Source organism: Boleophthalmus pectinirostris, unplaced genomic scaffold, assembly GCF_026225935.1.
Source record: "Boleophthalmus pectinirostris isolate CB_2022bp ecotype Guang Dong unplaced genomic scaffold, ASM2622593v1 HiC_scaffold_18, whole genome shotgun sequence".
NCBI lineage: Eukaryota > Metazoa > Chordata > Actinopteri > Gobiiformes > Gobiidae > Boleophthalmus > Boleophthalmus pectinirostris.
The window spans coordinates 33,110,566-33,122,177 of NW_026571133.1; the positions used below are offsets into that span (position 1 = coordinate 33,110,566).

Here is an 11,612-nt window from a genome sequence, read left to right on the forward strand (position 1 = left end):
TGCACTTCAGTCTGTCGTCTCCACGTGAACGCGCTCACGGCCAAATACAAGACTGAGCTCCAACATGTGAAAGGATGCCTGGCTCTGCTATGTGGAGCTTTATATGCCTTTAACACACTCTGCTGCTGCTATGAAACACATGGATTATGGAGCGACCTCGTCTATGTTGCCAGATACTACTTCTTATCACTGTTTTGGTGACCCCTTCAGTTCAGGATGGTGACGAGGCTTCTTGTGATGGAGCGTTTGATATTTATTTTGTTTTGGACAGGTACTATTTATATCATAACTTTGTGATTGGTTAAGTGTGGTAGGCTTTCCTGAGGGACCACTCTCCTCTGTTCTGTCCATGTATGGCTCTGTTTAGTTTACATAGTGCTACTCCAGAATTTTAACTGTGCTTGTGTGCAGTTTGTTGATTATTTTCAGAGCATGTTTCTGGCATATTGTAACAGTCCATCCTATTACTATCGGTTTAGAAAAAACAATACGTTTGTATTAGCACTGCATGGGACAATTATAAACCATTACTATGTCTCAGTGTGTAAGAGAAATTTTTATCAAATTAAGAAAAGGATGAGATGAAAAAAATGTATTATTATGATGTATTGTCTATACTCTTGTTCCTCCAGATCAGGCAGTGTGTCTAGAAATTGGAATGAGATCTATGGCTTTGTGGAGCAGCTCACCAGCAGGTTTATCAGGTCAGTAAGCAGTATAAGATACAATATTTACAACTACAGAAGTTTCACCAAAGTAATTTACCTGACATGTATTCTTTGTGTAGTATAGTAGTAATATATTACTGTAGAGCAATGCCATTCACAATTATAGTTAGCTGTAATCATAGTAGCAGTATTAGTACTGCAGCAGAACTAAAATGGTAATTGTAGGAGTGTAGGAATGGTGGTAATTCTAAGAAGTAGTAATAGTAATAGTAGCTCTACCTTATAAAATTGATATGGCAAATGTTATTTTATTTAATTTATTTTAGTTAATTTTCACTGTTTTACTTCACCACTCACTAGGAAAACTTCTTATTACAAGGACAAATGCCACAAATGTGTATCAAATTGGACAAAGGGCAACAAGTTCCAAACAGTGGTGTAGAAAGTAGGACATGTCTATTTTGGGGCCACCAACTGCGCCTCTGGTGTGCTTTGGGTGGCACACAGTTGTGTTTGATATCTTTAGGTTTAATAGTGGGTTTCTAAATATGAGACAAAACATAATGTCCAGATGTGGCAGGAGAGCCCACCAAACGCACTGACGCTTCTGTATTCCATCTACTGAAGACTAGAAGAACAGGAAACAGCTGGGAGTGGTGTAGAATTAGGTCTATCCACTGACCAGATTCACACAATATGGACGTTGCCATGCTTGTGACTTTTAATTATCATAGGATGTCTTCCTACGTAACATGCAATTAAGTGATATTATGGTTTCAGTGGTTACAGCTGACATCAGCCCTATATCTGAACCATGCATATTGAAAAATATCTTATAACCTGTATATGTCATGTTTTGTAGATATAGAAAAGAAAAAAAACATACAATGCTAATCTATTGTTTATGCAAGATTAATCTGCTTGAATTGCAGTACTTATATATTCTGTATGTATCCCAGTTAAATCAAGGCAATTGCTTTGAATGAATGATTCCTCAAAATTGGGAGGATACAAGAAGATTTTCCTATAATATGAAAGTACTTTATATGTTTTACCATATATTACAACATTTAATTGAGAGATTTGATTCATTGTTTTTCAGTCTCTTATGTTTCTTCAGTAATTCTAATATTGTTCTAATACAAGTAATGTTTGTTACAAAAACATTTAAACACATAAAACAATTTTTTTTCAGTTGCATTGTAATAACACTATAGTACTCTAGTGCTTCTACTCTCCACCTCTAATACCATAATGTTTCAATTCTTTCTGCTACTACTACAATACTACCAAACTTATCCAGTAGTTTTTTTCAGTTTCTGTTTCAGTTTTCAGTTTCTCCCTTAGTATAATAAACCAACTAAAAGGTAAGCATTTATTCTGTTATAAAATTCCTTATGTCTTACAGTCCCAGGATGAGGGTGTCCTACATAGTCTTCTCGGCCAAAGCTGCTGTCATACTCCCACTGACCGGAGATAGGTACGTATGTCATTATTCTAGCATCTTCCCTTCTTAGCAGTCTTCCTTCCTCTTTCTATCCCGGATACCCAGTGTTTATCAAATGATCTTTGTTTGTGTTTTTTGGCTGGGCAGGACTGAGATAGACAACGGTTTGAAGATGTTGAGTCAAATCAAACCAGCAGGAGAAACTTACATGCACGAAGGACTCAGAGCAGTAAGTCGAGATTTGCTCAAAGGGAAGTGAGAAACTCTTTAGAATCTCATAATGTAATCAAAAACTCTTTATAATTTCTATTTTAAAATGTGAATACACTGTAATGGGTATTTTAAGATTTATTAATGACATTCTGGATAGAATTGAAGTCATACAGGAAACAGGAACTCGCCGGGATACACTCCATTCATCTGGTGTGCACGCTTATCCTCAAGTCACCAAGATGCTAAAGTGAACTCTGTGTGGCGACGAAACACACAACATATGTTTTTGTTTGTTTGTAATTTAGAACAATGAACAATTCAGAACATGATTTAATCTTTGCATGTTTGTGTTTGGATACCAGGTTTCAGATCAGATGAAAAAGCAAAGTACTCCGTCATCTACCATCATCATTGTTCTGACAGATGGGAAACTGGAGGTGTACCCTTTTGAACTCAGTGTACAAGAGGTATCAAGAACTAAATATGATGTACATGCATTTCATCTTATAAAATTAATAAAATGTAATAAAACTGCATTATGAAAAGACACAAACAAGTTTAAACCATTATTTAGCATAAAATAATGAAATAAGCCCCGTTGATGCTTTTAATAATGAAATTGCACAAAAAGGACCCCCAGTAGTTTTATTTATGCAACCAATTCCATTTGCAAACTTTGGGTAGTGTCAGCTGTTTTAAAAGTGCTCTCAAAGTAACCCCATGAATATAACTATACCTTGACCTATATATCCATAACAAAGAGTACCTTGTATACATGTGTACATATTAAATGTTTGAAATAATTACAAATGTAAACCAAATAAATATAACCTAAATGTAGGCCATGACCTCATTTGTTTTTCTCCACAGGCCGACAAAGCCAGAGGGTATGGAGCCAGAGTGTACTGCGTAGGTGTGATGGACTTTGACCACAAACAGGTAGCACGCTCTCCCTTTTCCTGCTTATACCTCTGTGAAAATAACCTCTTTCACTATTCCACTGATACTGCTCTGTGTCCAAACATGCGGCTAATATTTGTCTTTCGACGTATCAGTCACCTTACATGTGGTTACCATTTCAATAGACTGTTGTCCCTAACTCAGCGATTCAACAGAAATCAGATAACGGCAGAATACTATGTTCTTTTATTCATGACTTATCCAATACTTCCTTCCAGGGTAGTGAATAGTTTTCATGCATGTTTTGTATTCAACCAAACAGTAACAGACCTTGAAAAGATCCAGACTTGATGAAAAAAGTGGTTGGATCAAGATAATGTACCTCAAGTTAGTCCAATTTTAAACCAGGCGTTAAAAGGGAACTATCATTATGAATAGAACTCATATTATATTGTATTTAAAAATCAAGATATTTCCAAGCCACATCTGGAGCGTCTGTCTACTGTCATGCTCTGAATAGACAACTTTGTCATAAGGAATGAGTGAATAGCCTTCATGATGTAAACATGTGGAGTTCATTTTAAAATATGTTACATGGATACTGGAAAAACTCAAAAGTGATTCCTGAATTATAAGTGTATGCAAACTGGCAGCTCATATCCTACTTAGTCACCCTGAATTTTGTGTGTATGGTAAAAAAAAAACTCAACTTTTTTTAATCATTCAGAAATAACATTTATTAATATTTATTATCCGTTTACTTATCCATATCAATAACTTTTACTTTGTGAATAAATACAAAACAGCAACACAAAACAATGCTCTGTAATGTTAAAACACTTTTGCCCTTTTTTGCTTGTTTATTTAAAAATTGGTTTCTGTATTTATAGAAAATAGAAAAAAAATGCACCAATGCACATATTGAGTGACTTAAAAAGAGGAAAAAGAAAATTTCCAGTTATCATAAACTATATGCTGGCAAACAACAGCTAGAGCATCTGTCTACTGCCATGCTCTGAATAGAAAACTTAGTCTTCAGTAATCCCTCTACAGTGACAAGCCGTCATAATGTAAGCAGGTGGAGTTCATTTATAAAGAAGTTGCCTGGCTATTGAAAAAACTACTCAAATGTAATTGAAGGGTTTTCTGTTTTCTGTTGGAAACTAGATTTCCTGCCTCTGCATGCACATAGATATTGATACATTTAAATTTCAAAAGCACAGAGTAACAATAACTCAAAGATGTTTTGCACAGACCTATTTAATGTTTTCCATTAGTAACCCCTCTATTTAAAAAAAATTGTGAAAAAGCCAAATATTTCCATATATTTGCATAAAATGTAACAGTTGAGGTTCACAAGTCACTTCTCACTGACCACTCTGCTGTGCTCTGGGGAAGACGCTATTACGTTAATGAAATAATGCCAGGGCTAGCTTCCTGTGCAGCTGTCATTAGAACCGCACTTCAAAGCTCCATTATAGACCCATGGCTTTTATGTTTCTTTCCCTCCCTAAATACACATGCGTAGGCTGGAGACCTCCCATGTACTGTGTGGCAACTGCACCCAAGTATAAAACCTATATGTCCTTTAATATCAAACAAGTTCAAAAGTGGGGGTATTTATTTTGTCTTAACAGCTTGCAGAAATAGCAGACAACACAGAGCAAGTGTTCCCAGTGCTGTCCGGCTTCCATGCCCTTAAAGATGTTGTTAATAAGGTGAGTATAGTTATTATTGGTGAACTACTGTAAATCAACCACATGCATTTGAATCACATTTTTTTTCATCTAGATCCTCAAGCAAACATGCACAGATGTGTTCACCATAGAGCCTACAAGTGTATGTGTGAATGGTGAGTGGCAGACACATTGTAGAGAATACATCATAGATTTAATGCTGTTGTTGTCATTTGGCTAATAATTCAGGTATTCAGAGATAATGAAGGATTTTCTTTTAATATTGCAGTTCAACTCTCTGACCATGTAAACTGCAAACATATGAAGACTGCCTTAAAATAACCCAACATTTGTAACAATTCACACACTAAAATAAATTCAGGTTTCATTCAGGTTTTCACTATGTTGTAAAGTTGTTGTCACCTCATCAAAAACATACAACATAATCTTTTGTAATCTTGTAGTCAGAAGGAGGGTCTGTCATATGCTTGTCCCTGGGAGATGTTATTTATTTGCCAGGAATGTTCCACAGTATATATCTAACTTTTTTCCACGTTGTGTTTATACTTTAAAGGTGGATTGTATAACTTAACTAACCTGGTTGTTTCGAAGATATATAATTTATCTGCCTGGAATGTTCCAGAGTATGACATTAAAAAGCTCAACTTTACATTTATTCAGTTATTGTAGTTTTATAGCTCAAAAATATAGAAAAACAGGCATTCTGACTGGTGAGCGGGCTTGCATCTCTACAGATCTGACCTGTAACCTGGTCTAGTTTGGTAGAAAAGTTTAATATCATACTATGAAGCATTCCATACAAAGTGATAACATTTCCATGGAGAAAAGCATTTGGCAGACCTCCACTAGAAAAGTTTTTACAATACATCTTTACCTGTACCCTGTACTAGAAAAGTTGCATATTGCCCCTTTATTGTAAAAAAAAAAATAAAAAATACAAATGATGTGACAAATGCCAGAAAAATGCATAAACATATTTTTTTTGTCATCTTCCAGAGTCTTTTAACATTGTGCTGAGCGGGAGTGGCTTCAGCGGCTCCAAAAGGACAGACAATGTAGTGTGCACTCTCACCGTGGACCACAACACTTATGGTGAGTGCCCCAGCCCATTACACTTCACACATTCATCTTTATTACAGCTCAGCAGCAGACACTTTATGGTTTTTATAGATAGAAATTCAATTACAAGCACCCCTCCTCTATCCTTATCAAAGCTGCCAGTAGAATGCATTTTAGGATAGGCACATTGCTAAGGCATTACAAAGAGAAACAGTAGAGGAGTTTGTACCCTGAGACAGACAGGAGAAGTCTTTTATTGCCTACTGAAGTGAACAGAGGAGGCATTATGCATGTCTCAGTGTCATTAGTCTATAAACAGATCGATGGGAGGAGCCATTTCAACTCACAACACATGACCACACATTTCCCTTGCTTTTCCCAGTCTTACTTTGCTTGTAATCAGCTCTACTACTTGATCTTCAACTACTCTGTTTGTTTAATTAGGTTTTATGAGGCTGTTTGAATCCCTTTTCAAAGTTTTACTTTGAAACATCATTAACATGCTATTAAGATTATTCTTTTTAACTCAAGTGTTTCTGCAGTGTATACTTGTTTTATAAAGGATAGCAGTTGTAGTAGTAGTACCAGTAGTAGAGTAGTAGTAGTTGTAGTAGTAATACCAGTGGTAGTAGTAATAGTAGTTTCTGTAATGCCTTATTATTAGTACATGCATAAAGGCATTACAGAAACATCAATGGTCTTTGGAGCAAAAAAAACAAAAACAAAACATTATTATTGTGTACCTATTATATTAATTATTCTTTATAATGAAAGGTGCCCTATGTAACTTTTGGGTTGGGGGTTGCCTAGAATGTTCCACAATATGACATTAAACAGCTCTACCTTACATCTATTTAATTACAGGAGGTTTTGTAGTGCAAAAATACCTCGAAAAACATACGTTCTTAATGTGTGTAGGCCTTTCCACAGATCTGACCTGTAACTTGCTTTGATTTTGTCCCTATGATGATAGAGAAATTGAAAACCATACTGTGAAACAATCCAGACAAAGCAATAATGTCGCCATGGTTAAAAAAATCTGACGGACCCACCACAGGAAAAGTTATACAATGAGCCTTTAATTATTCTTACACCAGTACTGTAAATAATGCATACAATAAATGCTTCACTTTCTTTAATTAATTGCATATTTCTGAAACAGCTTGACACTTGCTCTATGGTATTCTTTGTCTCAGACCAGAAGCCGACCGTGGTGAGAGACGGCTATCTGCTGTGCCCTGCTCCTGTGCTCCATGAAGCTGGACAGTAAGACTATACAGACACCCCTACACAATGTCCCATTATACCACAACACATGGCCAATAAACACAGAACTGGACTGGGCATCTGCAGAGCCTTAACCCAATTACATCGCAGTTAGCCGATACTATAAATACAAGATGCCATTAAATTGTTATATAAGCATAGCTGCAGTCATTACTTTTCATATTTGTCATATTTTTGTGACCACCACAATAAACGCTAGCCACAAGTATGTTTATATTTATATTGGGTGGAGACTTCTAAAATGCATATTATTTTTATTACATGATGGTGTTTTATTTTTAGAATTTTAATTTTACAAGAGAGAAATTCTTCATCTCTCTTTCCTATATATACTGCACAATAATGATCATCTGCATGTGACCACTAGAGGGCATCATTAGAGTTTTTACTTACATAGCCATCCAAGACTATAAGCTTTTTCTATATTATACAAAGATGTGTAAATCCTATTCAAAAAGTTTTCAGACTGGATTTACTACCAAGTTTTAACCTTCATGATCCACAATTTCCATAATTTACTACATTATAACACTGTAACACATTGTTTTTCCATGTAAGTTCCCAGTATGACTTGGTAGTTATTGAGTTATTGCCATAATTTGATTCATTCCAGGAATTACCATTGCTTAATCAAATCAGGAGAGAGACTAAACACCTGAATTTCTTAATCAAAAAGAAGCATCCAAAGCACTCTGCATAATACAAAAAAATCTTGTATTCGACCAACTTTGAAGGACATGTTTTGTGTAATTACTACAGTTTTTAATTTATCTGAATGTGAAATGTTTGTTTATAAAAGGAATACAAATTAGAATCTAGAGTAAAACTTAGTGTGCATGAATTCATAGTGGCAAACATTTTTGTTCTGACTCCAAAAAGAAAAAAAACATCACCAAGGCACAAAAAGTATTCACATTTTTTACCATCCAAAATTAAAATACACAAATCTCTCTATTACTTTTTGTATTACCATCATGCACATGTGTTGCCTGCTGACAGAAGTGAGTCCATCATTTGCAGACAGTTTATCTTGAAGCCTCTGTGTTGGATAAAGTCCGACCAAAATATCTGTGTGGCATTTTTAGATGGAGCCAGAGCAGACCTATCACTCAGCCTCCCCCTTCTGTCTGTCTGCTCTCGCCTCATCACATTTCATCACATTTCACACACTGATCACTTATGGCTCTCAAAAGATAGCAGTAGATAGCCAACCAAACCAAAAGAATCGATATGAAAAAAAAAAGATTAACACTTTTGTATATGTTATATGTATGTGAGTGATGTATTTTTTTCAGATCTGTAGAGGTACTGGTTAGTTTGAACAATGGACAGTCGTACATCTCTAGTCCTATTGTCATCTATGCTACAAAATGTGTGAGTATCATCAATTTCATACAAGCAAACATTGTATTTTTAATATATCTTCTGAATTTAGTTCACCTATACATGCAAAATTGACTCTTGTGAGCTTTAATCCATATTATAATGCTTTTACCTCATCAAAAACATGCCTGGAGTTTTGGGTAAATTAATGTCTTCATCTCCAAAGGTCAAAATGCACTGTTCCACCTTGTGATGTCATGTAATAGTAGTTTTCAAGTTAACAGCCACCTTTTACATTTAGTTCAGAGATGAACAAATCCAGGGCTGAAATCATCTAAATGGTGCTAGTGAAGGTGTATTTAGATTAAAAACACAATCCTTTACATGACATCACAAGGTGGAACAGAGTGTTTTCTGTTTGAGCGAAAAACTAAATATGCAGAGTTTGAGTGTCAAACTTGTGAATGAAACAAAACAAAACTCCGAGTATGTTTTGATGAGGAAACAACATTATAACATAGGTCAGAAAATTTCAATGTCCATTTCAACACCATTTTCATTTCCATTTCAACACCACATTTCACTGTGATTTGAATGCTCCACACCATCAGGTTTAAATACATTTGAAAACTATTTAAAAACAGATTGTGATTGACTTGCCAATCTCTACTTGACTGCTGCACACATCTTCTTGACAACATTGGCAAGTCACTCGCAGTCTGTTTTTAAATACCTTTTGGCCACATCCTAGCAGAGCACCTGTAGAATACTCTCTTGGCCCACTGATGCAGTCATTTATTTTTGTAAACCACACTGCAATTTATTTCTTGAAGGTTTTTAAATGAATTGGTCACTAAATTGCCCAAAGAGTGTTATTGTTTTTGTCGTTATGATTTTTGCCTCATTGCTCTCAACTTTCTTGTTTAATTTACTTATTTACTAATGACTAAATAAATAATTATACTCACCTGTGTTGTCCACAGTCAGATGGGATGTGGGTGCTGTGGCTGCTGCTGGCTCTTCTCCTTTTACTGGCTCTGGTTCTCTTCTGGTGGTTCTGGCCTCTCTGCTGCACTGTGGTCAGTTTATGTTACCACTCCTATTTCTGTTTTCAGTTTATTTAAAGATATTTTATGCCAACTTAAAAAATATATATATTATCACAGGTGATCAGAGACCCACCGCCCTCTCGACCTCCTCCCCCTCCTCCACCTATTATTGTGAGTGAATTTTTTTGATCAAAATTTTTTATTCAGATTTGTGTGTTGGCTAATAAGACATTTATGGATAAAAAAAAAAGTCAAGATGTGTCTGTAGTTTATGTAGATCTAATTACAGTAGTTAACCTCACCACAAGGGGGCAGTAAAGGCGCATATGAAGTTTTAGTGCATGATTGTGGCTTTATGAAGGCACTTTATCTTTACAATTGCTAGATAGATGGTGGATGCTTTGACAGTAGTGGTATATAAGCTTGCTCATGTTATATTATTTCTGTGTAATTTATCTGTGATTTTTAGGAGCCAGAAGAAGATCTATTACCCAAGCACAAGTGGCCAACAGTGGATGCTTCATACTACGGAGGCAGAGGTGCAGGAGGGATCAAAAGAATGGAGGTACAGCTAAGAACAACAAAACAAAAATAAAATGCCATGTCAAAAAAATCATCATTTTAACAAATAGATGGATAATGCACTGAATTCAAAACCACACAATTGTTGCATTTGTGGCATTCAGGTGCGCTGGGGACAGAAGGGCTCCACAGAAGAAGGCTCACGGCTGGAGAAGGCTAAAAATGCTGTAGTGACCATGCCAGAAGATGTAGAAGATCCCATTATTCCAAAACCTCCACCAAGGCCCCCACCTGTGTATAACCCCCCTTTACAGTCCAAATGGTATACCCCGATCAAGGTATGTGTTTCACAAATACATTCTGATATTATCTTTATTTTTATACCACTTTCACTAAAATATATATATACTTTTTTTTTTGGTCTTTACAAACAATGACTGTAATTAATTCAAACGAACTGGATGTAGCCAGCACTCTGTTTTAAAAAAGGTATTACAATCAACTGAACCTGAGTTGCCAGTGATTTAACCTGTATTTATATGGAGTATATGGAAAGGCCATGCATCATGTGAAAGCACAGAATCCCCAAAATTCACTGACTGAGCTGCACAGGCTGCACTAGCACTCATTAATGATTGGGTAACTGAAAATGTCAACTGAAATGAGAGACTTGTGAGGCTCATTCTGCTTTGTAATTGGATAATCGTCTTGAGAGCCAACACACCAAATGATACCATAAATAAACAGGACATCATGTCCAGTGTTTGTGTAATTACGAATAAAACAGCATTAGCACTGTTATCAGTAAAAGTTCTATTTGATTTGAACATGTGTACATCGTATCTGGGGACACAGGTAGGTCAGGTTTATGACATTTAAAAATAAAACGCTTTAACACAGTTTCTTATCATGAAAGGCCCTTAATACTCAGACTAAATTCCTTGAATGTATACTAATACATTATGACGTTACTGGGTGGGTTTTCACAGCTGATATAAAATCACCTCATCTATTTTTAGGGTCGTTTTGACGCACTGGTCGCACTGCTGAGACGACAATATGACAGAGTTGCAATTATGAGACCAACACCACAGGACAAGGTAATTCTTCTCCCATCAGCATAATTATAGGCTGAACAGGCTCTGGTTTTATATTATTGCTACTCATTTGCTAACACCATATTTTTTCACCTAACAAATGCATCTTAAATTCTGTACGAAATGTTAAAAGATTATGAATTTTAGCTGAGTTATGAATCTTTTTTTTATGTTTGGTGTTGCTTTCAGGGTCGCTGCATGAACTTCACCAGAGTTCAGAGTCACTGATAGAAGTAATGACCGATGCCACTGTCATTCTTTTTGTGTGCCTTGTGCATTTTCACTGTGCTTTGTAAATAAATGTTTTTAATATTACGCATACTTTACTCCTTTTATCTTATTGTATTTTG

General features: G+C 35.7%; 1 protein-coding gene across 1 annotated transcript; it reads left to right on the forward strand.

Moving 5' to 3' along the window:
- Positions 1–20: 20 nt before the first annotated feature.
- On the forward strand, positions 21–11,577 carry LOC110166354 (anthrax toxin receptor 2-like). Its single transcript, XM_020931590.2, has 17 exons — positions 21–271; positions 633–704; positions 2,077–2,148; positions 2,263–2,344; positions 2,691–2,795; positions 3,199–3,267; positions 4,866–4,946; positions 5,020–5,080; positions 5,922–6,017; positions 7,181–7,250; positions 8,567–8,645; positions 9,578–9,673; positions 9,761–9,814; positions 10,113–10,208; positions 10,330–10,503; positions 11,185–11,265; positions 11,452–11,577. The coding sequence occupies exons 1-17, from the start codon at positions 147–149 to the stop codon at positions 11,488–11,490; spliced, it is 1,452 nt and encodes a 483-aa protein (XP_020787249.2). The 5' UTR covers positions 21–146; the 3' UTR covers positions 11,491–11,577.
- Positions 11,578–11,612: the final 35 nt, after the last annotated feature.